Source organism: Erythrolamprus reginae, chromosome 9 (assembly GCF_031021105.1).
Source record: "Erythrolamprus reginae isolate rEryReg1 chromosome 9, rEryReg1.hap1, whole genome shotgun sequence".
NCBI classification, from domain to species: Eukaryota; Metazoa; Chordata; class Lepidosauria; order Squamata; family Dipsadidae; genus Erythrolamprus; species Erythrolamprus reginae.
Window position 1 is genome coordinate 55,349,304 of NC_091958.1, and position 22,568 is coordinate 55,371,871.

The 22,568-nt window shown below is 43.9% G+C and overlaps 1 protein-coding gene across 1 annotated transcript in view; it reads left to right on the forward strand.

Annotated features, from left to right (window-relative positions):
• Window positions 1-22,568, forward strand: part of LOC139171809 (mitotic spindle assembly checkpoint protein MAD1-like) — a 275,352-nt gene that overhangs the window by 156,886 nt on the left and 95,898 nt on the right. The window contains exon 7 of the mRNA XM_070760242.1: window positions 4,375-4,565. Coding sequence (XP_070616343.1) covers window positions 4,375-4,565 — 191 coding nt within the window. The remainder of the gene's footprint in view (window positions 1-4,374; window positions 4,566-22,568) is intronic.

The following is a 22,568-nucleotide window of genomic DNA, read 5'->3' on the forward strand; positions in this document are numbered from 1 at the left end:
GAGAAAGAGATGGAAATGTAAGAAGAAGGAAGGAAGGAGATGGAAATGAGAGGAAGGAGAGAGAGAAAGAAAGAAAGAGAAAGAGATGGAAATGTAAGAAGAAGGAAGGAAGGAAGGAAGGAGATGGAAATGAGAGGAAGGAAGGAAGGAGAGAGAGAGAGAAAGAAAGAGAAAGAGATGGAAATGTAAGAAGAAGGAAGGAAGGAAGGAGATGGAAATGAGAGGAAGGAAGGAAGGAAAGAGAGAAAGAGATGGAAATGTAAGAAGAAGGAAGGAGAGAAAGAGAGAAAGAGATGGAAATGTAAGAGGAAGGAAGGAAGGAAGGAAGGAGATGGAAATGAGAGGAAGGAAGGAAGGAAAGAGAGAAAGAAAGAGAAAGAGATGGAAATGTAAGAAAAAGGAAGGAAGGAAGGAGATGGAAATGAGAGGAAGGAAGGAGAGAGAGAAAGAAAGAAAGAGAAAGAGATGGAAATGTAAGAAGAAGGAAGGAAGGAGATGGAAATGAGAGGAAGGAGAGAGAGAAAGAAAGAAAGAGAAAGAGATGGAAATGTAAGAAGAAGGAAGGAAGGAAGGAGATGGAAATGAGAGGAAGGAAGGAAGGAGAGAGAGAGAGAAAGAAAGAGAAAGAGATGCAGAGAGAAGCTCAGCTAAACCCCAGATTCCACCCTTGAGGAAAGTCACGTCTACAAGGACTTCCAAAATGCTAGCAGAATTCCTGGGAAGAGTGCCCTGTGAAAGGGGGACCGTCCCTTCCCACCCACCCACCCCTGTTCAATCTGTTTATCAATGCCAGGGAAAGAAGAAGGGCCACCGAAATGGAGGGTGATGCTTAACAGATGTCATGGATGGCAGAATCGCTCCATCTCTTTCACCGCTCGGTGCTAATTTATCTCCAGGGCTGGGAAGAAGCTGGTGATTAAAAGTCCATTTAAATGTCTAAACAATGCTTGGGGGGGGGGGGGGGAGAGGGAGAAATGGGAGGGCAGCTTAATTCTTACGTGCTCCCGAATCCCCTCCTCCCATTCTTCTCCCGGCTATTCCCACCAGCTGAGCCAAGCCAACCGCCGCCCGTTGAGAATTTGGACTGGAGAACTCGCATTGTATTCTGAAAACAAATGCACAGTTGGGCGCCTGGGATGTGCGAATACCCCTGGCAGCTCTTTGTCAGTGATTAAACCCCCTTGGCACCAGAATGGGTTATAGTTCTTTTCTCTGGTAGGCTTCTGTTTTTCATCATTCATAGCAATAGCATTTAGACTTATATACCGCTTGGGAGTGCTTTTACAGCCCTCTCTAATGGTTTACAGGATCAGCCTCTGGCCCCCAACAATTTGGGTCCCCATTTGATCCGCCTTGGAAGGAAGGAAGGGGAGGGAGGAAGGAAGGATAGCAATAGCATTTAGACTTATCTACCACTTCACAGTTCTTTTGCAGCCCTCTCTAAACGGTTTACAGAATCCGCCTCTTGCCCCCAACAATCTGGGTCCCCATTTGACCCAACTTAGAAGGAGGGAAGGGGAGGGAGGAAGGAAGGAATAGCAATAGCATTTAGACCTATATACCGCTTCGTAGTGCTTTTACAACCCTCTTTAAGTGGTTTACAGGATCAGCCTCTTGCTCCCAACAATCTGGGTCCTCATTTTACCCATCTCGGAAGGAAGAAAGGAAGGATTTATTTATTTATTTTTTGATTTGATTTGATTTGATTTGTATGGTTCTCTAATGTGAGCTGTGGATCGAGGAGGACGCCCAAGTTGCGGACCCTCTCTGAGGGGTCAATAATTCCCCCTCCCCCCTGGGGTAATGGACGGACAGATGGAATTGTCCTTGGGAGGCAAAACCCACAGCCACTCCGTCTTGTCAGGGTTGAGCCTCAGCCTGTTGACACCCATCCAGACCCCAACGGCCTCCAGGCACCGACACATCACTTCCACTGCTTCGCTGACCTGACATAGGGTGGAGATGTACAACTGGGTATCATCAGCGCCAAGCCCCATGTCACATGTAGTCAGTGTAGTCATTGTAATCAACATCATCACCTTTAATAAGCGTGCCCTATCAAACATCTCAATTAGGAAGTGCAGAACATTCCTTGAATGACTGTAGATCCACCTCTGTCTTCCTCTGTCTTCCTCTCCCGCAACCCCGTGGGCCGAACGGTTATGTGGCCACGGAGGAGACGTCGCAGCCCCTGGAGAGGAAGTGTTCTCTGTTTATTATGGGAATCAAAGCTTTCCGGGCTGGCGTGTTGATAAAACAAGCTGACTTAGGTGGCATCTCCCGACTTGTGTTTAACTAAAGCTCTTCTCGGTAATTAATGGGGGGATAAATTGTGGCTTAATTACTCAGAAAGCACCTTGGGTGAAGGATTCATGGTAATTGTTGTGTATCCCCCCTGAAGGATTCTCTCCGCTGGCAGGAAACTTTCCTAACGATAAAATACTGGCTGAGTGACAGCCAACTCAGCTGCCTTCTCTTGGCCAGAAATCTGCCAGCGAGAGAGAGGAATGGCACTCCAAAAATAGTTTGCTGTTTTCTGTAGTTTGGAGAGATTTTTTTCCCCCACCTCTCCTCCTTTTCCATACAGCTTGAATTTGTTCTGCTGTTAACTGAGTTCCTAAGTTTGGGAATAGAATATAATAGAACAGAATAAGAGGAGAGGAATAGAATAAAGAAAAGGAGAGAGGAGAAAAGAGAAACAGAATAGAGAAGAGAGAATAAAATAGGATAGGATAGAATAGAAAATAGAATAGAGGAGAGGAGAGAAATAGAATAGGGAGAACAGAGAATTGAATAGTGGAGAGGAATAGGAAAGAGAGAATAGAATGGAGGAGAGGAGAGAAATAGAAGAGAGAAAAAAGAGGAGAAGAGAGAAATGGAATAGAGAAAATAAAATAGGAGAGGAAATAGAATAGAGGAGAGAAATAGAATAGAGAAAAAAGAGGAGAAGAGAGAAATAGAATAGAGAAAATAAAATAGGATAGGAAATAGAATAGATGAGAGAAATAGAATAGAGAAAAGAAGAGCAGAAGAGAAAAATGGAATAGAGAAAAGAGAAGAGGGAATAAAATAGAATAGGATAAGATAGAATAGAAAATAGAATACAGGAAAGGAGAGAAATAGAATAGAGAAAAGAAGAGCAGAAGAGAAAAATGGAATAGAGAAAAGAGAAGAGAGAATAAAATGGGATAAGATAGAATAGAAAATAGAATACAGGAAAGGAGAGAAATAGAATAGAGAAAAGAAGAGCAGAAGAGAAAATGGAATAGAGAAAAGAGAAGAGAGAATAAAATGGGATAGGATAGAATAGAATAGAAAATAGAATACAGGAAAGGAGAGAAATAGAATAGAGAGAATAGAGAATAGAATAGAAAAGAGAGGAGAGGAATAGAGAGGAGAGAAATAGAATAGAGAAAAGAAGAGCAGAAGAGAAAAATGGAATAGAGAAAAGAGAAGAGGGAATAAAATAGAATAGGATAAGATAGAATAGAAAATAGAATACAGGAAAGGAGAGAAATAGAATAGAGAAAAGAAGAGCAGAAGAGAAAAATGGAATAGAGAAAAGAGAAGAGAGAATAAAATGGGATAAGATAGAATAGAAAATAGAATACAGGAAAGGAGAGAAATAGAATAGAGAAAAGAAGAGGAGAAGAGAAAAATGGAATAGAGAAAAGAGAAGAGAGAATAAAATAGGATAGAATAGAATAGAAAATAGAATACAGGAAAGGAGAGAAATAGAATAGAGAGAATAGAGAATAGAATAGAAAAGAGAGGAGAGGAATAGAGAGGAGAGAAATAGAATAGAGAAAAGAAGAGCAGAAGAGAAAAATGGAATACAGAAAAGAGAAGAGAGAATAGAAAATTGAACAGAAAATGTAGAACAGAGCAGAATAAAATAGAATACTTTATTTGGCCAAGTGTGAGATCTACTGTTAATTTACATGTCTGGTGACTATTGGTGGGATTTTGGGAGGATTTACTCGGTGGTCACGCCTAACTTCTTCTGTTTGGTTCAGGTGACATCTTTCCCTTTGTTTCCATAAGGGCTTGGTTCCATCCCACCTACCTGCCAAAGGGACCTTTTGGGCAAGATTTCTGGATTTTGTCCACCCTGCTTCTGAGTCAATTTCATCTTTAGACAAGGCAGTTTTGGTCTCATGCTGCCCTTCAGTCTCACTCCACCTGTGCTGCCTTAGTCCTTGGTTCAGCTTTTCAAATGCCTTACAAAAACTCTTTGGAACAGCGTTCATTTCCTTCTCCAACCTTGCTTTCTGCCACCTCTACTGATTTTTCTCATCTTCGTGAGGTCCCGTGGGAACGATTCCTGACCGCGCTAAAAAAAAAAAAGCAATCTCTTTTTCTGCTTCATTTCAGAATTAAAGAAGCAACTGGAAAGCGCGGAGTTGAAAAACCAGCGCTTAAAGGAGATCTTCGGAACCAAGATTCAGGAATTTCGCAAAGTGTGTTACAAACTGACCGGCTACAATATTGATATTACGATCGAGAATCAATACCGCCTCAAGTCCATCTACGCAGAGCACAGAGAAGACTGCTTGATCTTCAAGGCAAGTTGTATATTTTTTCCTGTTCCTACACATGTAGGCCAGTGGTGAGTTGCTACTAGTTCACACCGGTTTGGGCGAACTACTAGCGATGGCGACGGGAGGATTGCTCATCATCATCATGGGCAATCTGCGCATGCTCAAAAGGTTTTGCGCATGCGTCAAAGCGCTGTGCATGAGCGAAGCAAGCGCACAAGCGAAGTCCATCCGACATTGTTTGGTGGACTGTGTTGTGAGTGGTCCTTGTCCATCTCTGGTAATGATAGATTCTGGGGAGGATGAGCCGGGCCCATCTTGGTACCCTAGGCCAGTGGTGTTGCCAGCTGATGCAGAGAGTGAGAGATAGACATGGATGAACCTGAAAGACCACCAGAGGTGGCAGATATGCCAATGACAGTGGGGTCTGACTTAGGGGAAGAGGAGGAGGAGGAGGAGGAGGAAGACCATGAGCCTTTGTTAGATGCCCGCTTTAGAAGATTAAGAAAAAGACAAGAATACTGTATGGAAAAGGAAGTAGTCTGTAGCTTGTTAACTCTAGGGAATTGTGGACCACTCCCCATAGGTATTTAAGAGTGGCTCATGGGAAATTCGGGGTGGAGTTTTCAACGTTTTGTAATGGAGTCGGTTAATGTTTGGGGTTCCAGCCATGTTACGCTAGCCAACTGTTATTTCTCTGCTAAAATCCTGTAGAGAGTCTGGAAATCTGTAACTGTAAGTCAGTGAAACTGGAGATTCTTTATCTCATAAAGGAATGTGCAATTATCTTTGATGTTTAATATTTATTTATTTATTTATTTATTTGATTTTTTTTTATGCCGCCCTTCTCCTTAGACTCAGGGCGGCTTACAACATGTTAGCAATAGCACTTTTTAAAAAAAACAGAGCTAGGCTATTGCCCCCACAATCCGGGTCCTCATTTGACCCACCTCGGAAGGATGGAAGGCTGAGTCAACCTTGAGCCAGTGATGAGATTTGAACCGCTGACCTTCAGATCTACAAGTCAGCTTCAGTGGCCTGCAGTACAGCACTCTACCTGCTGCGCCACCCCGGCTCAAGGAAGCAGCTGGACTGTTTATCTTTTAACTCCTCTCACTGAGAAGCTACGAAGATCAACTCACGTGCATGAATGTGGCTTGTAGAAATGACGCTTTCAATATAAAAAGGTTGATTTGAAATATAAGAGCCGGGGTGGCGCAGTGGTTAGACTGCAGGCTACTTCAGCTAACTGTAGTTCAGCAGTTCAAATCTCACCACCGGCTGAAGGCCGACTCATCCATCCATCCTTCCGAGATGGATAAAATAAGGACCCAGATTGTTGGGGGCAAGAGGCTGATTCTCTAAACCGCTTAGAGAGGGATGTAAAAGTGCTAGGAAGCTGTATATAAGTCTAGATGCTATTGCTATTCCTTCCTTCCTTCCTTCCTTCCTTCCAAGGTGGGTCAAATGAGGACCCAGATTGTTGGGGGCAAGAGGCTGATTCTCTAAACCGCTTAGAGAGGGCTGTGAAAGCACTATGAAGCGGTATATAAGTCTAAATGCTATTGCTATTCCTTCCTTCCTTCCTTCCTTCCTTCCTTCCTTCCTTCCTTCCTTCCTTCCTTCCTTCCTTCCTTCCTTCCTTCCAAGGTGGGTCAAATGAGGAACCAGATTGTTGGGGGCAACAGGCTGATTCTCTAAACCGCTTAGAGAGGGCTGTAAAAGCGCTAGGAAGCTGTATATAAGTCTAGATGCTATTGCTATTCCTTCCTTCCTTCCTTCCTTCCTTCCTTCCTTCCTTCCAAGGTGGGTCAAATGAGAACCCAGATTGTTGGGGGCAAGAGGCTGATTCTCTAAACCGCTTAGAGAGGGCTGTGAAAGTGCTAGGAAGCTGTATATAAGTCTAGATGCTATTGCTATTCCTTCCTTCCTTCCTTCCTTCCTTCCTTCCTTCCTTCCTTCCTTCCTTCCTTCCTTCCAAGGTGGGTCAAATGAGGACCCAGATTGTTGGGGGCAAGAGGCTGATTCTCTAAACCGCTTAGAGAGGGCTGTGAAAGCACTATGAAGCGGTATATAAGTCTAAATGCTATTGCTATTCCTTCCTTCCTTCCTTCCTTCCTTTCTTCCTTCCTTCCTTCCTTCCTTCCAAGGTGGGTCAAATGAGGAACCAGATTGTTGGGGGCAACAGGCTGATTCTCTAAACCGCTTAGAGAGGGCTGTAAAAGCGCTAGGAAGCTGTATATAAGTCTAGATGCTATTGCTATTCCTTCCTTCCTTCCTTCCTTCCTTCCTTCCTTCCTTCCTTCCTTCCTTCCTTCCTTCCTTCCTTCCTTCCTTCCTTCCTTCCAAGGTGGGTCAAATGAGAACCCAGATTGTTGGGGGCAAGAGGCTGATTCTCTAAACCGCTTAGAGAGGGCTGTAAAAGCGCTAGGAAGCTGTATATAAGTCTAGATGCTATTGCTATTCCTTCCTTCCTTCCTTCCTTCCTTCCTTCCTTCCTTCCTTCCTTCCTTCCTTCCTTCCTTCCTTCCAAGGTGGGTCAAATGAGAACCCAGATTGTTGGGGGCAAGAGGCTGATTCTCTAAACCGCTTAGAGAGGGCTGTGAAAGCACTATGAAGCGGTATATAAGTCTAAATGCTATTGCTATCAGCGAGTGGATTCGTCCTTTGTTTTCAATCTGCGTAGGCGCGGGATAGAACAGACGGGACCTGGAGAAGGCCAACTCTGTGGACCTTTATTGGTCACAGGTTGGTACGAGGTAGATGTTGAGCTGGCAACACCCCATCCCGGCCCCGCCGAAGTCAAAACGCAACCCTGATATGGCCCTCCATGAAATTTGAGTTTGTTGTAGATGGATGTCATGTGCTATCCATGTTGAAAGATCCACCTGAGCTATTTTGAGCTTCTTCTGGCAGGCAGGCAATATGAACCTACGTCTTTGCTATGGTTCCCTGCCTCTTCTTTCTTTTTCTTTTAAACCTTCTAAAAGTGCTCTTGTAATACATTCCAGCAGTGTCTGAGAGCCAGACAATTTTGTACAAAGTAATGTATTAGAATTATCCTTGGTTTTGGCAGATATAGTCTATTATGGTTGCTGCTTCATTAAAGGTCTTAGTTGGTTATAGATATTCCTCTTATTTATGTAAGTGACTGTAACATGGAAGCAGCTCATTGATCAATACAGTGGCTCTGCTTATTAGCTTAGATTTGAAGAGTTTCATTTCCTTCCTCGATAAGCCGAGTTGGATAAACTTCAGTCTTCTAAATAACACAATTGATGAAAAATACGGCATTCAGCTGTAGGGTTTGGCTGGATGTTTTTTGTCCTATCAAAACTCAAAATGGAGTCTGTTTTGGAATGTAAATGTTCTGTCGGGCTCTCTGGTAGAATCCTCCCAAAAATTCACAGGTACAAATTTCAGACACACAGACGTTTGAAAATTCAAAACAATGTTCTTTATAATGAAAATTCCCTTAAACCAAGCCCTCTTTTGGGATAGCCAAGAGCCCTCGTCTCCAACCAAACTGGTCATTTGTACAAGTCCCTTATCAGTTCTGTGATACTTAGCTTGCAGCTGTGAGGTAATTCACAGTCCTTCTTCTTTCACAAAGTGACACACACTTTGCCCTGGTTTAGTTTCAAAGTGGGGAAAAATCAACACACAAAAGGTCAAAGCCAGTAGAGCAGTCACGAAACACAACGATCAGATAATCCTCCACAATGGCCAAACCCACAGGCTGCTCTTTATAGCAGCCTCACTCATGACCACAGCCCCATCCAACCACAGGTGGCCTTATTTTCTTTGATAATAATCTCTCAGTTGTTGTTGCCTATGCATCGCTCTCCGCATGTGTGGCTGTATCATTAACTCTTGTTCTGAATCCAAGGAGGAGCTAGATAATTGATCTCCTTCTGAGTTGTCTGCCACACTCTCCTCCTCCCTGTCACTCATGTCTTCTTGGTCAGAGGAGCCTTCATCAGCAGATTCCACCGGGGGCAAAACAGGCCTGCAGCATGTGGATGTCTCCCCCACATCCACAGTCCTTGGGGCAGGAGCTGGGCCAGAGCTAACCACAACATGTAAATGGACCCGAGCAAGATGGTTTTACCAATAAATAACACAACAGAGGCTCTGAAGGAGAATATTTTTAGCTCAAGGTTGAGATGAAGAGTCTTGGATGGGTTGTTGCTTTGTAGACTTTTCATTATCCAAACTGACTGTCGGAAAATTTCTCCTTGCGTTACTTCTAAGTTACTTCTCTCCTTCTTTAGTTTCTACCCATTGCTTCTTCTTGTACCCTCAGGTGCTTTGAAGAATAGCCTGACTCCCTCTTCTTTGTGGCAACACCTGAGATGTTGGAAGACTGCTATCATGTCTCCCCTGGTCCTTTTTTTCATTAAACTAGCCATGCCCAGTTCCTGCAACTGTTCTTCCTATGTTTTAACCTCCAGTCCCCTAATCATCTTTGTTGCTCTTCTCTGCAATCTTTCTAGAGTCTCAATATCCTTTTTGCATCGTGGCGACCCAAACTGAATGCGTTGTTGTTGTTGTTGTTGTTGTTGTTGTTGTTATTATTATTATTATTATTATTATTATTATTATTATTATTTAGATTTGTATGCCTCCCTTCTCCGCAGACTCGGGGCGGCTCACAACAATAATAAAACAATGTACAGAGAACAAATCTAATATTTAAAAATCTAAGTTATTCCAAGTGTGGCCTTACCAAGGCCTTATAAAGTGGCATTAACCCTTCGCATTATCTTGATTCCATCCCTCTGTTAATGCAGGCTCCTATTTAAATGGTTGTCCACTAGGACTCCAAGATCCCTCTCACAGTTCCTATTGTTGAGCAATGCACCACATATACTGTACCTGTGTGCTTTGTTTTTCCTTGCCTAAATATAGAACCTGACTTTTTTCACCCTTGAATTTCATTTTGTTAAATAGTTAGATGTTCAAGTTGGTCAAGATTCTTCTGTTATCTGGAGCCTATCTTCTGGGAGTGTTGGCTATTCCTGCCAGTTTGGTGTCATCTGCAAATTTGATGAGTTCCCCATCTATCCCTTGATCCAAGTCATTGATGAAGGTGTTGAAGAGTCCTGGGCCTAAAACAGAGCCTTGGGGTACCCCACGTCATAAATCCCTCCGTGTAGATGTAGTTCCATTGAGCACTACTCGTTGAGTGCTCAACCTCCACTTCTTATTGTTCTCGCCAAGCTAGCGCCGTTACCTGGTTTCGATCCGATGGTGATTCACTGACAAACAAGCCTCCCTAACGACCAGGAAATGTAGGTATTGTTAGACCAGGAAGGGCTGAGCGTGGGAGGCAGAAATGTTTCTCACAACACGCCTGTCGCTCCTTTTACAAAATAAAAAATCTTTATCCGGGTCCATCCTGAGTCATTCCTAGCATAATAAACTCAATAGGCATCCTTGAGTTTTTTGTGTCTAATTTTTTTTTTTTTGGTAGGAGCCCATTAAATTAACAGCTGGAGTCTACCCTGGTGTTTGATTCACATTTGTTTAAGGAGCTCCTTGGAAAGGTGGGAAGTCTGAAGACCGGAAATTGAAATATATATATACAGTAATACCTCGTCTTACGAACCTAATTGGTTCCGGAAGTAGGTTCGTAAGGCGAAAAGTTCGTAAGACGAAACATTGTTTTCCATAGGAAACAATGTAAAAGCAATTAATCCGTGCAAAAAGAAAAAAAAATCGCAAAATGGCGCTCCGTTCGGGTTCCGGTTCCGGAGGCTGCCGAGAAGCACCGCCCCCCGGCTGTCACCTTCTGAAACACCCGGGGGGCTTCTCGGTGGCCTCCGGAACCCGAATCTGAACTTCCGGGTTCGGCGTTCAGGAGAATGCCGAGAAGCCCCCTGGCTGTTTCAGAAAGTGACAGAAGGGCGGCGGCGCTTCTCGGCGGCCTCCCGAACCCAAAAAGTTCGGGTTCGAGTTTGGGAGAACGCCGAGAAGCCCCCCGGCTGTTTTAAAAGGTGACAGCCAGGTGGCGGCGCCCAGCGGAGCGCCATTTTGCGATCTGCGGTGGGTTCGTAAGCTGAAAAATGTTAGTAAGAAGAGGCAAAAGATTTCCGAACCCCGGGTTCATATCACGAGGAGTTCGTATCACGAGGGGTTCGTATCATGAGGTACCACTGTATATATATATACAGTAATACCTCGTCTTACAAATGCCTTGTCATACAAACTTTTCGAGATACAAACCTGGGGTTTAAGAATTTTTTGTCTCTTCTTCCAAACTATTTTCCCCTTACAAACCCAAGCCGCCGTCACTGGGATGCCCCGCCTCCGGACTTCTGTTGCCAGCAAAACACCCGTTTTTGCGCTGCTGGGATTCCCCTGAGGCTCCCCTCCATGGGAAACCCCACCTCCGGACTTCCGTGTTTTTGCAATGCTGCAATTTCGCTGAGGCTCCCCTCACTGGAAACCCCACCTCTGGACTTCCGTTGCCAGCAAAGCACCCGTTTTTGCGCTGCTGGGATTCCTCTGCTGGGATTCCCCTGCAGCATCACAAAAACACGGAAGTGCAGAGGTGGGGTTTCCCATGGAGGGGAGCCTCAGGGGAATCCCAGCAGTGCAAAAACGGGCGCTTCGGCTGGTAAAAGGGGTGAGTTTGGGGCTTGCACGCATTAATCGCTTTTCTATTGATTCCTATGGGAAACATTGTTTCATCTTACAAACTTTTCACCTTACAAACCTCATCCCGGGAACCAATTGAGGTATCACTGTATGTGTATGTATGTATGTATGTATGTATGTATGTATGTATGTATGTATATATATATATATATATATATATATATATATATATATATATATATATATATGTCACATCTTTTTTTTTGCTGAAATTGAAAATTAAGGGAGACTAGGATAGATCTATTTCAGCCTTATTTTGGCCTCATCAGCTAGCCATACCCACTGGGACTTGAACCTGCAACCTTTGCCTTGTAAGGCAGAGAATTTATTTTATTTATTTATTTATTTATTATTTAGATTTGTATGCCGCCCCTCTCCGCAGACTTATCCTCTAGGCTACAGTATCCAATCCCTTCAGCTCTGCACCAGGGAAGGGTTACATATTTTTGTGTCGAATCACCCTGGTGTATTTGAAGGAACATCACAGCTCCTTATTTGCCTCTCGGCCCAACCCAGGGCCATTTCCAAGGCAGTTAATTTTTATTGATAGCCGACAATTCTATCTGTATGTGTCACATGTTTTTTTGCTGAATTTGAAAATTAAGGGAGACTAGGATAGATCTATTCCGGCCTTATTTTGCCCTCATCAGCTAGCCATACCCACTGGGACTTGAACCTGCAACCTTTGCCTTGTAAGGCAGAGAATTATCCTCTAGGCTACAGTATCCAATCCCTTCAGCTCTGCACCAGGGAATATATAAAATAATATATATATTAATCTGGATCACGGTTCCTGGCTTTTTAAGCTGGGGGGAATGAAAGGGGGGGGGTGAGTTTGGAGCTTCAGTGTGAAACAGCGTTATTTAAAGAAGACAGAAATTAACAGAGCAAGAAAACATCTGTGAGACATTGACACACATTAATAATGTGCATTAACTTGCAAATTTATCGTGCAGGCCTGAAGGGATCAGTTGTGAAGGCACAGCCATGGTTGGTAGCAGCTCGTTTTTCTTTTCTTCCTCCTAGAGTTCATTTGCCATTTCCTGATGAGGCATGTAAAATAAGCCTGCTTATTGTTGGGCCCTCGGTTTCTCATTTCCTCCCCTGCTCGGTTGGAGCTTCGCTTACTCCTCGGAGGTTGCGCGGAGAAGCTTAGCTGAGCCAAACCCTGAGCAGCATCTCAGAGGGCAGATTAGAGGGTGGGTAACTGCAACGCCCGCCAGCCATGGTGGCTAGGCCTGGAGCAGAGGTGGGCTACTTCCTGCTTATTATACCTCTAGCTATGCAGCCAAGCAAGTAGGATGCTTGGCTGCATAGCTAGAGGTATAACAAGCAGGAAGAGGGAGATTGTGATCCCCTTATATAGAGCGCTGGTGAGACCACATTTGGAGTACTGTGTTCAGTTCTGGAGACCTCACCTACAAAAAGATATTGACCAAATTGAAGGGGTCCAAAGACGGGCTACAAGAATGGTGGGAGATCTTAAGCATAAAACGTATCAGGAAAGACTTCATGAACTCCATCTGTATAGTCTGGAGGACAGAAGGAAAAGGGGAGACATGGTCGAAACATTTAAATATGTTAAAGGGTTAAATAAGGTCCAGGAGGGAAGTGTTTTTAATAGGAAAGTGAACACAAGAACAAGGGGACACAATCTGAAGTTAGTTGGGGGAAAGATCAAAAGCAACGTGAGAAAATATTATTTTACTGAAAGAGTAGTAGACCCTTGGAACAAACTTCCAGCAGACGTGGTTGGTCAATCCACAATAACTGAATTCAAACCTGCCTGGGATAAACATAGATCCATCCTAAGATAAAATACAGGAAATAGTATAAGGGCAGACTAGATGGACCAGGAAGTCTTTTTCTGCCGTCAGTCTTCTATGTTTCTAAGGTGGAACGGTGACGTGTGTTCGCCCCTGAGGGTCTGAATGTTGGCGGAGCCCAGCGCAATTCTGCTACTGCACCTGGGCAGGTAGCGAAATCGCTCACGGACACGCAGGAGTGCCCATGGCCACTCCTGCCAAGTCACATGACCATCAAGCCACACCCACAGAATAAGCCACGCCCCACAGCGTGGTAGTAAAAATTTTGGGAAGCCTAGCCTGGTTAGGAGGTGTTGTGGTCTCTCAAGGTTTTTTTCCCCTGTCTCTTTTTTAATAGTGTGTAGATGTTGTTTATCTCCATGTGCCTGTGGATGGCCGGTTCGTCTGAATTCCAGGTTTCCAGAAATTCTCCAGGATTGTTTATTTTTTTGTCTTTGGTTTGAACTTGCCTTGGTCTAAGATGTTTACTGTCTCACAGTTGAAAGTATGATTGAGTCTGTCCATGTGTCTTCGGAGAGGGGCGGCATACAAATCGAATAAATAATAATAATAATTTAAGGAGCCTTCATCATGTCTTCTGACTGCTAGTTCATGGATGTGGGGAGAAGGAAGCCAAGATAAAAACTTGGGTGTGAGATAGGGTTGTAATCTAGGAAGGCACGGCTGTCTGGGGAATTCTGGGAGTTGAAGTCCAACCTTAAATTTGACAAGATTGAGAGTCTATCTTCCATCCATCCATCAATCCATTATATCTGTCTGTCTGTCTATCTATCATCTCTCTCTCCCTCCACCCCTCCCTCCATTCATATCTATCTATCTATCTATCTCTCCTATCTATCTATCTATCTATCTATCTATCTATCTATCTATCATCGCTATATCTACCCTGTTTTCCCCCAAATAAGACCTCCCCTGATAATATTGAGCCGGGGTGGCGCAGCAGGTAGAGTGCTGTACTGCAGGCCACTGAAGCTGACTTGCAGATCTGAAGGTCAGCGGTTCAAATCTCATCACCGGCTCAAGGTTGACTCAACCTTCCATCCTTCCAAGGTGGATAAAATGAGGACCCAGATTGTGGGGGCAATAGCCTAGCTCTGTTTTTTAAAAAGTGCTATTGCTAATATGTTGGACGTCGCCCTGAGTCTAAGGAGAAGGGCGGCATAAAAAAAAAATCTAATAAATAAATAAATAAATGAATAAATAAATAAGCCCAATCAGGCTTTTGAGTGCATATTTCAGGGTCTTATTTTCAGGGAAACATGGTCGGTCGGTCTGTCTGTCTATCTATCCAGATCTAACTATATATCTACATCTATCTATCTATCTATCTATCTATCTATCTATCTATCTATCTATCTCTATCTATCTAACTATCTATCTATCTATCTATCTCTATCAATCTAATCTGCCTGCCTGCCTACCTACCTACCTACCTATCTCGATCTATCTATCTATCTATCTATCTATCTATCTATCTATCTATCTATCTATCTATCTATCTATCTATCTATCTTGTATGTTGCCCATCTCGCCAAACACGACTCTTTTCCCCTGCTGAAATGCAGAAGTCGTTCAGTACTTTTCCATTAGAAGCACCGACTAACCATCTAATAAAACATTGCCTATTAAAGAATTATTTCGTGTACCTTGTCACTTATAAGGAGCAGGTTACTAAACTCCGATGGTTTTATGTTGGCAGGCGCTCCATAGTCTGAATGACTAATCTGTATCGTAATGGTTCTCTGGTTATTAATCTGTATTTGTTAATATGTTCCCTAAGTAGAAAGCATCCAATTTATGGGAGTACAATATCACAAGAGAACAGCACTTCAAACCACTGAGGTCTAATGTGTTTGTGAATTCAGAAATAGATAGTATTAAAAATAGTGTTCGTGATACTAATTCATGCGTTCTGGCTCTGTCTTTCATGGAGTAGAGTGGTCCTCAATCTATTGTGCGTGAAGCTTTATCTCCTATTGACAAGTGTATCTAGATATATCTTTTTTTTAAAAAAAATAACAGCATATTCACGGAGGCTGAAATGAAAAACATACTGCTGGGGCGATGCTGTTAAAGTTTTTATGCATGCAGGAAACATGATTTAGTAGCTGTCAAGCCCAGGAGAGCCAGAGGTTGGGTTTGAGGATTAAAAGACTGGCTTTGTATCAGGAAAAGAAGCGTGTTTTAATTACCGCAAACATCACAGTCGGTGAGGGTAGAAAGATGATAGATAGATAGATAGATAGATAGATAGATAGATAGATAGATAGATAGATAGACAGACAGACAGACAGACAGACAGACAGACAGACAGACAGACAAGAAAGAAAGAAAGAAAGAAAGAAAGAAAGAAAGAAATTTAGATGAGAAAGGTAGGTAGGTAGATAGATAGATAGATACATAGATAGATAGATAGATAGATAGATAGATAGATAGATACATAGATAGATAGATACATAGATAGATACATAGATACATAGATACATACTGTAGATAGATAAGGATACAGGGATGGGTGGATGGATAGATGGATAGAAAGAGAGAGAGAGAGATATGGAGAAAGAGAGAAATACATACAGATTTGGATGGAAGATGGATGGACGGACGGACAGACAGAAAGAAAGAAAGATAGATATTTAGATGAGAATGATAGATAGATAGATAGATAGATAGATAGATAGATAGATAGATAGATAGATAGATAGATAGATATGATAGATAGATAGATAGATAGATAGATAGATAGATAGATAGATACATACATACATACATACATACATACATACATACATACATACTGTATATAGATAAATATACAGGGATGCGTGGATGTATAGATGGATAGAAAGAGAGACAGATACAGAGAAAGAGAGAGGAAGATACAGAGATGGATGGATGGATGATAGAAAAAATAGAAGGTAGATAGACAGACAGACAGACAGACAGACAGAGACTGATAGATGATAGAGGAAGAGACAGATAGACATAGATAGATGAATAGATAGATAGACAGACAGGCAGATGGAAAGAGAGAGAAACATACAGAGATGGATGGATAGAAAAGAAATAGAACAGGGAGAGAGATACAGCAACGGATGGATGGGTGGATAGAAAGAGAGATACAGAGAAAGAGATACATACAGAAATAGATGGATGATGGATGGATAATGGAGGGATGGAGGGATGGATGGATGGACAGAGAGATGGAAAGAGAGATACATACAGAGCTGGATAAATAGAAAAGAGATAGAAGAGAGAGATACAGGGACGGATAGGTAGAAAGAGAAATACAGAGAAAGAGAGAGAGATACATACAAATTTGGATGGATGGATAGATAGATAGATAGATAGATAGATAGATAAATTTCCCTATCTAGATTTCTTCAGACCTCAGCTGTCAAAATTCCCAGTCCACATACAGTATCTGCTTTTCATTCTTCGAAGGAAGTTAAATTAAATTAGGATGATAGAAAGGTAGGGAATTAAAACAGTTAAGGACAGAGCATTTCCCCCCTCCCCCCTCGTTCTAATCCATCGTCAAGTATGAATTTCATCCCCACCTTAATTATAAAATCAATAAAGTTCTTCCCTAATGCAAATCTCCAATGATTTGGAAAATAGATTGCACTTTAATTCTCTTTGCTGGCTTTTGTAACCGGGAATCAGCCGTTGATAAAGGAGACGGATCCAATCTCCAGGCAGAAATGCGGGTAACGCTCCCAGCGTTCTCCCGAGCGCTTAATTGGGTTTCTGATTCCGTGGGAAGAAGGTCACCGGAGGCTTAGGAGGCTGTGTTGTGCCTGAGCTTATTTAGAAGTCTGTCCGTTGAACGTATGTGGAAGTGCAGCTTCAAATGTTCCTTGTGACGTTTAGCTTCCACTGCTCCGCATCCTATCTATAGGATAGGGGTCAGCAACCTGCGGCTCTGGAGCCGCATGTGTCTCGTTCATCCCTCTGCTGCGGCTCCCTGTCCCCGGTCGGCTCCACAGTTGATAGGGGTTTCGGTTAGGACAGGTAGAGGAAAAAGAACGCCGGTCTAGGAGGAGAGTCTATGGCGGGGAGAATCAAACTTCCGGTCAGCAGGGGGGGAAACAGGGCCGGAAAGGTTGGGGAGAAGCCTCTGTGGGGCCTCTCTTTGAATCTCCTGGGAGGAAAGAGTGCCGGAAAAGGTGGGGAGAAGCCTCCGTGGGGCCTCTCTAGGAATCTCCTGGGAGGAAACAGGGCTGGAAAAGGCGTGGAGAAGCCTCTGTGGGGCCTCTCTAGGAATCTGGGAGGAAACAGGGCCGGAAAAGGCAGGGAGAAGCCTCCGTTGGGTCTCTCTAGGAATCTCCTGGGAGGAAACAGGGCCGGAAAAGGCGGGGAGAAGCCTCCGTGGGGCCTCTCTAGGAATCTCCTGGGAGGAAACAGGGCCTCCACCCTCCCTGTGGTTTCCCCAATCGCACGCCTTATTTGCTTTTACATTGATTCCTATGGGAAAAATTGCTTCTTCCTACAAACGTTTCTACTTAAGAACCTGGTCACGGAACGAATGAAGTTCGTAAGGAGAGGCGCCACTGTATCTAGGTTACCTCAACCATCATCCCCACCCAGCATGCTGATACCATCCGGTTTCCCCTGTTAAGAGCTCTTCTCCAGTTATATGGGAACTCGGTTTGTTGGTTTTATTTTTATTGTTTTACAAAGATGTGTTCCTTTGGCTCTTGTCTGGGGGGAAGCGAGCCTGTGCCCCCTTCCTGAAGCCCCCCACCCGGTTTTCCCTAAAGAGATTTCAAGTCCTGCGTGTTTGCTTCGCGTCTGGCTTCTTCCCCCTTCTTTGCCGCGTGGCTTCCCGACCCATTTTTTTTTTTGATTGAGCACGTTCCCAGGGCATCCGTCCCGCACCCTTTCACACGCCATCAGAAATAACCGCAGAGCTCATTGGTGGAAGCGGCCAGCCGTGGCGAGATTGATTAGAGATTGTGGGCCTCGATTAAGTTCTCGTTCTGGCTAATTACCTGTTATTTTGTAGGTTTTTGGGAGGGATTGTTTTGTTTTCGATTTTTCCTGCACGGTTTTCCCAAGATTTGGCCTCGGCTCGGCTCGAGAAGCAAATGCTATTTGAGAAGCAGCTTAACGTCCTTCTGTCAAATGAACGCGATCAGATTTTGGCACAAAAGGCCAACCCTGTCTTAATTCTCCGTGGCAAATGGGACTTGGCCATCACAGATAACAGAGTTGGAAGGGATCTTGGAGGTCTTCTAGGCCAGTGTTTCCCAACCTTGGCAGTTTGAAGATATTTGGACTTCAACTCCCAGAATCCCCCTGCCAGCGAATCTCCTGGGAGGAAATAAGGCCGGAAAAGTCTGGGAGAAGCCTCTGTGGGACCTCTCTAGGAATCTCCTGGGAGGAAATAGGGCCGGAAAAGGTGGAGAGAAGCCTCCATGGGGCCTCTCTAGGAATCTCCTGGGAGGAAATAGGGCCGGAAAAGGTGGAGAGAAGCCTCCATGGGGCCTCTCTAGGAATCTCCTGGGAAGAAATAGGGCTGGAAAAGGCTGGGAGAAGCCTCCGTGGGGTCTCTCTAGGAATCTCCTGGGAGGAAACAGGGCCAGAAAAGGCTGAGAGAAGCCTCTGTGGGACCTCTCTAGGAATCTCCTGGGAGGAAACATGGCTGGAAAAGGTGGAGAGAAGCCTCCATGGGGCCTCTCTAGGAACCTCCTGGGAAGAAATAGGGCTGGAAAAGGCTGGGAGAAGCCTCTGTGGGACCTCTCTAGGAATCTCCTTGGAGGAAACAGGGCCAGAAAAGGCTGAGAGAAGCCTCTGTGGGACCTCTCTAGGAATCTCCTGGGAGGAAACATGGCCGGAAAAGGCTGAGGGAAGCCTCTGTGGCACCTCTCTAGGAATCTCCTGGGAGGAAATAGGGCCGGAAAAGGCCGAAAGAAGCCTCCGTGGGGCCTCTGTAGGAATCTCCCCAGCCGCACACATTATTTGCATTTACATTGATTCCTATGGGAAAAAATTGCTTCTTCTTACAAACCTTTCTACTTAAGAACCTGGTCACGGAACGAATTAAGTTTGTAAGCAGAGGCACCACTGTATATACAGATGGTGTGGGCTTTTTGTGCCGGCTGCGCACCGAGGAGAAACCTTCCCACCATCCTTCCTTCCTTCCTTCCATCTCCCATTTTCCTCTAATCATTCCGACAGATTTCATTCCCTTCAATTGATTGTCTTGTTGTTTGATAGCTCGGTCTCCCAGAGCCTGTTTTAAACATTGTGCGTTTCCTTTCACTATTTGGCTAAACAATTTCTTTTTTTACCTCCTGGTGGAATCTTTTAAGTGTTTTCTTTTTCTTTTCTTTTCTTTTTTTTAACTTTTTAAATTAGTCTGATCTGCTAAAGAATAGTTTAATCTAAAAGAAAACCCAACAGAAAGATAATCCCCAAATCCCAGCGGACGAAGAACTAACACAGAGCTCAGTTGCGCTCTGGATTGATTTCGCTTGTGGAGGCTTTTAAGCCTTTGGAAATTTAAGGTGTTCAGGTGGGAGGGTCTTTTGCGTTTGCAGTAGGATAGCAAAGGAATTGAGTTTTTTATTTCATTTCTTCAATAATTTGCCTGGTGGGAACTTCCATCACGAGTGATCTAGAATTTTTTTTCTCCGTTCCTCGAAGTTGAAACAAAATACAGTGATACCTTGTCTTACAAACTTAATTGGTTCCGGGACGAGGTTCTTAAGGTGAAAAGTTTGTAAGACGAAACAATGTTTCCCATAGGAATCAATGAAATAGCGATTAATGCGTGCAAGCCCAAAATTCACCCCTTTTGCCAGCTGAAGCGCCCGTTTTTGTGCTGCTGGGATTCTCCTGAGGCTCCCCTCCATGGGAAACCCCACCTCCGGACTTCTGTGTTTTTGCGATGCTGCAGGGGAATCCCAGCAGCGCAAAAACGGGCGCTTCGCTGGAAACGGAAGTCCGGAGGTGGGGTTTCCCAGCAAAGGGAGCATCAGTGAAATCGCAGCATCGCAAAAACACCAAAGTCCTCGAAACCCCACCTCCGGACCTCTGTGTCCCATGCTGGAACAGAACACACACTCTTAAATGCTGCTCTTCTGGGTCCTCTTGAACAACAGAATAGCAGAGTTGGAAGGGACCTTGGAGGTCTTCTAGTCCAGTGTTTCCCAAACTTGGCAACTTGAAGATATCTGGACTTCAACTCCCAGAATTCCCCAGCCAGTGTTCGCTGGCTTCGGAATTCTGGGAGTTGAAGTCCAGATATCTTCAAGTTGCCAAGGTTGGGAAACACTGGTCTAGTCCAACCCCCTGCTTAGGCAGGAAACCCTATACACTTCAGACAAATTATTATCCAACATCTTCTTAAAAACATCAGCATTGGAGCACTTATAACCTCTGGTGGCAAGCTGTTCCAGTGATGAATTGTTTGCACCGTCAGGAAATTTCCTCCTTAATTCTAAGTTGTTTCTCTCCTTGATTAACTTCCACTCATTGCTTCTTCTTCTACTACCCGCAAATGCTTTGGAGAATAAATTAGACTCCTTCTTCTCCTATCCTACAAGAATGGTGGAAGGTCTTAAGTATAAAACGTATCAGGAAAGACTTAATGAATTCAATCTGTAGAGTCTGGAGGACAGAAGGAAAAGGGGGACATGATCGAAACATTTAAATATGTTAAAGGGTTCAATAAGGTTCAGGAGGGAAGTGTTTTTAATAGGAAAGTGAACACAAGAACAAGGGGACACAATCTGAAGTTAGTTGGGGGAAAGATCAAAGGCAACATGAGAAAATATTATTTCACTGAAAGAGTAGTAGATCCTTGGAACAAACTTCCAGCAGACGTGGTTGGTAAATCCACAGTAACCGAATTTAAACATGCCTGGGATAAACATGGATCCATGCTAAGATAAAATACAGGAAAAAGTATAAGGGCAGACTAGATCAGTGTTTTTCAACCAGTGTGCCATGGCATACTAGTGTGCCGCGAGACATGTTCAGGTGTGCCGCGAAGCTCAGAGAGAGAAAGAAAGCAAGAGAGAGAGAAAGAAAGAGAGAGAGAGAAAGAAAGAAAGCAAGAGAAAGAAAGAGTGAGCAAGAAAGAGAGAAAGAGAACAAGAGAGAGAGAAAGAGAACAAGAAAAAGAAAGCAAGAGAGAAAGAAAGCAAGAGAGAGAAAGAGAAAGAGAGGGAGGGAAGGAGAGAGAGAGAAAGACATAGAGGGAGGTAGGGAGGGAGAGAGAAAGAGAGCAAAAAAGAGAGGAAGGAAGGAAGAGAAAGAAAGAGGGATGGAGAGAGAAAGAAAATCACTGGACTAGATGGACCATGAGGTCTTTTTCTGCCGTCAGACTTCTATGTTTCTATCCTGGAAGACTGCAATCATATAATCCCTGCTAGTCCCTTCCTGTAGTCAAACTAGACATACCCAATCCCTTCAACCGTTCTCCGTAAAGTTTTAGCCTCCGGTCCCCTAATCCATTTTCGTTGTGCTTCTCTTGATTTCCACCCATGGCCTCCGCGCAGTTTCCGGCAAATCCTCCAGAGAGCCGCTCAGGCGCTGTATATGTGTGTGTGTGTTTGTGTGCGCACGTGCGTTTGCTTTCATCCCACCCGCCAATGCTCCATTCCTTCCTCAAGTGCGCGAAGAGAGGAGGGCTTAGTCCTGCTACCGACCCCGTGAAATAGGCTGAGTTCCCGCAGCATCCTTTCTATCTCGGATGAGAAAAACGGTATCGGCGCCTCGCAGCCAGCCGAACCGAAATCCTTTCCCTAGACCTAATAAAGATTTCACGCCCCAGTGGGTTGTGGGTTTGTTTGGGGTTTTTTTTTAACCGCAGCCTCTCTCCTACTTAGCTATCAAAGAGCATTAACATATTGTGCAGGTGGAACCTTTGAGCAAGAGCGAGGCAGCCCCGCCAGGAATACAGAAAAACAATACCCAGGCAAGGGAAACTTGAGGCTTTAAAGAAACAAACGCAAAAACACACCATACACACAGCTTTGTATAATTAGCCGTTCCGAAGACGACATTGCTGGCTTGTAAGGAGATTTGGAGACACACACATAACATAGTTCCCTCTAAGCTGAGCAGTGAGCAATCGCTCACTTAAAAATCATCATCAACTCAGAGTTTTCCAAACCTGCCCAGAAGCCGAGAGGGAAAGAGTGAGAGGGAAGGAGAGAGAGAGGAAGAGAGGAAGAGAGAGAAACAGATAGAAAAAAGAGAGGAAGGAAAAGAGACAGAAAAAGAATGGGAGTAAGGAAGAGAGAAAGAAAATCAAAATCTAGTTTGAAACTAGCTCAACTATTTAAGTGGCATTTTGGTATTGATAGAGTTGCCCTATTATGAGCTCACTCTTATAGACACACAGTACAGTATTTTATTTTGAAATTCTCTGAGGCAAAACAGGGTGGGTTTTTTATTTGTTTGTTTGTTTATTTGTTTATTTATTTATTTATTTATTATTTCTGTGCCGCCCAGTCCCGAAGGGACTGCCGCTCAGACACTATACTTTTCCGCCCCCTCCCAAAAAAAATTAGAGTGAACACTGACA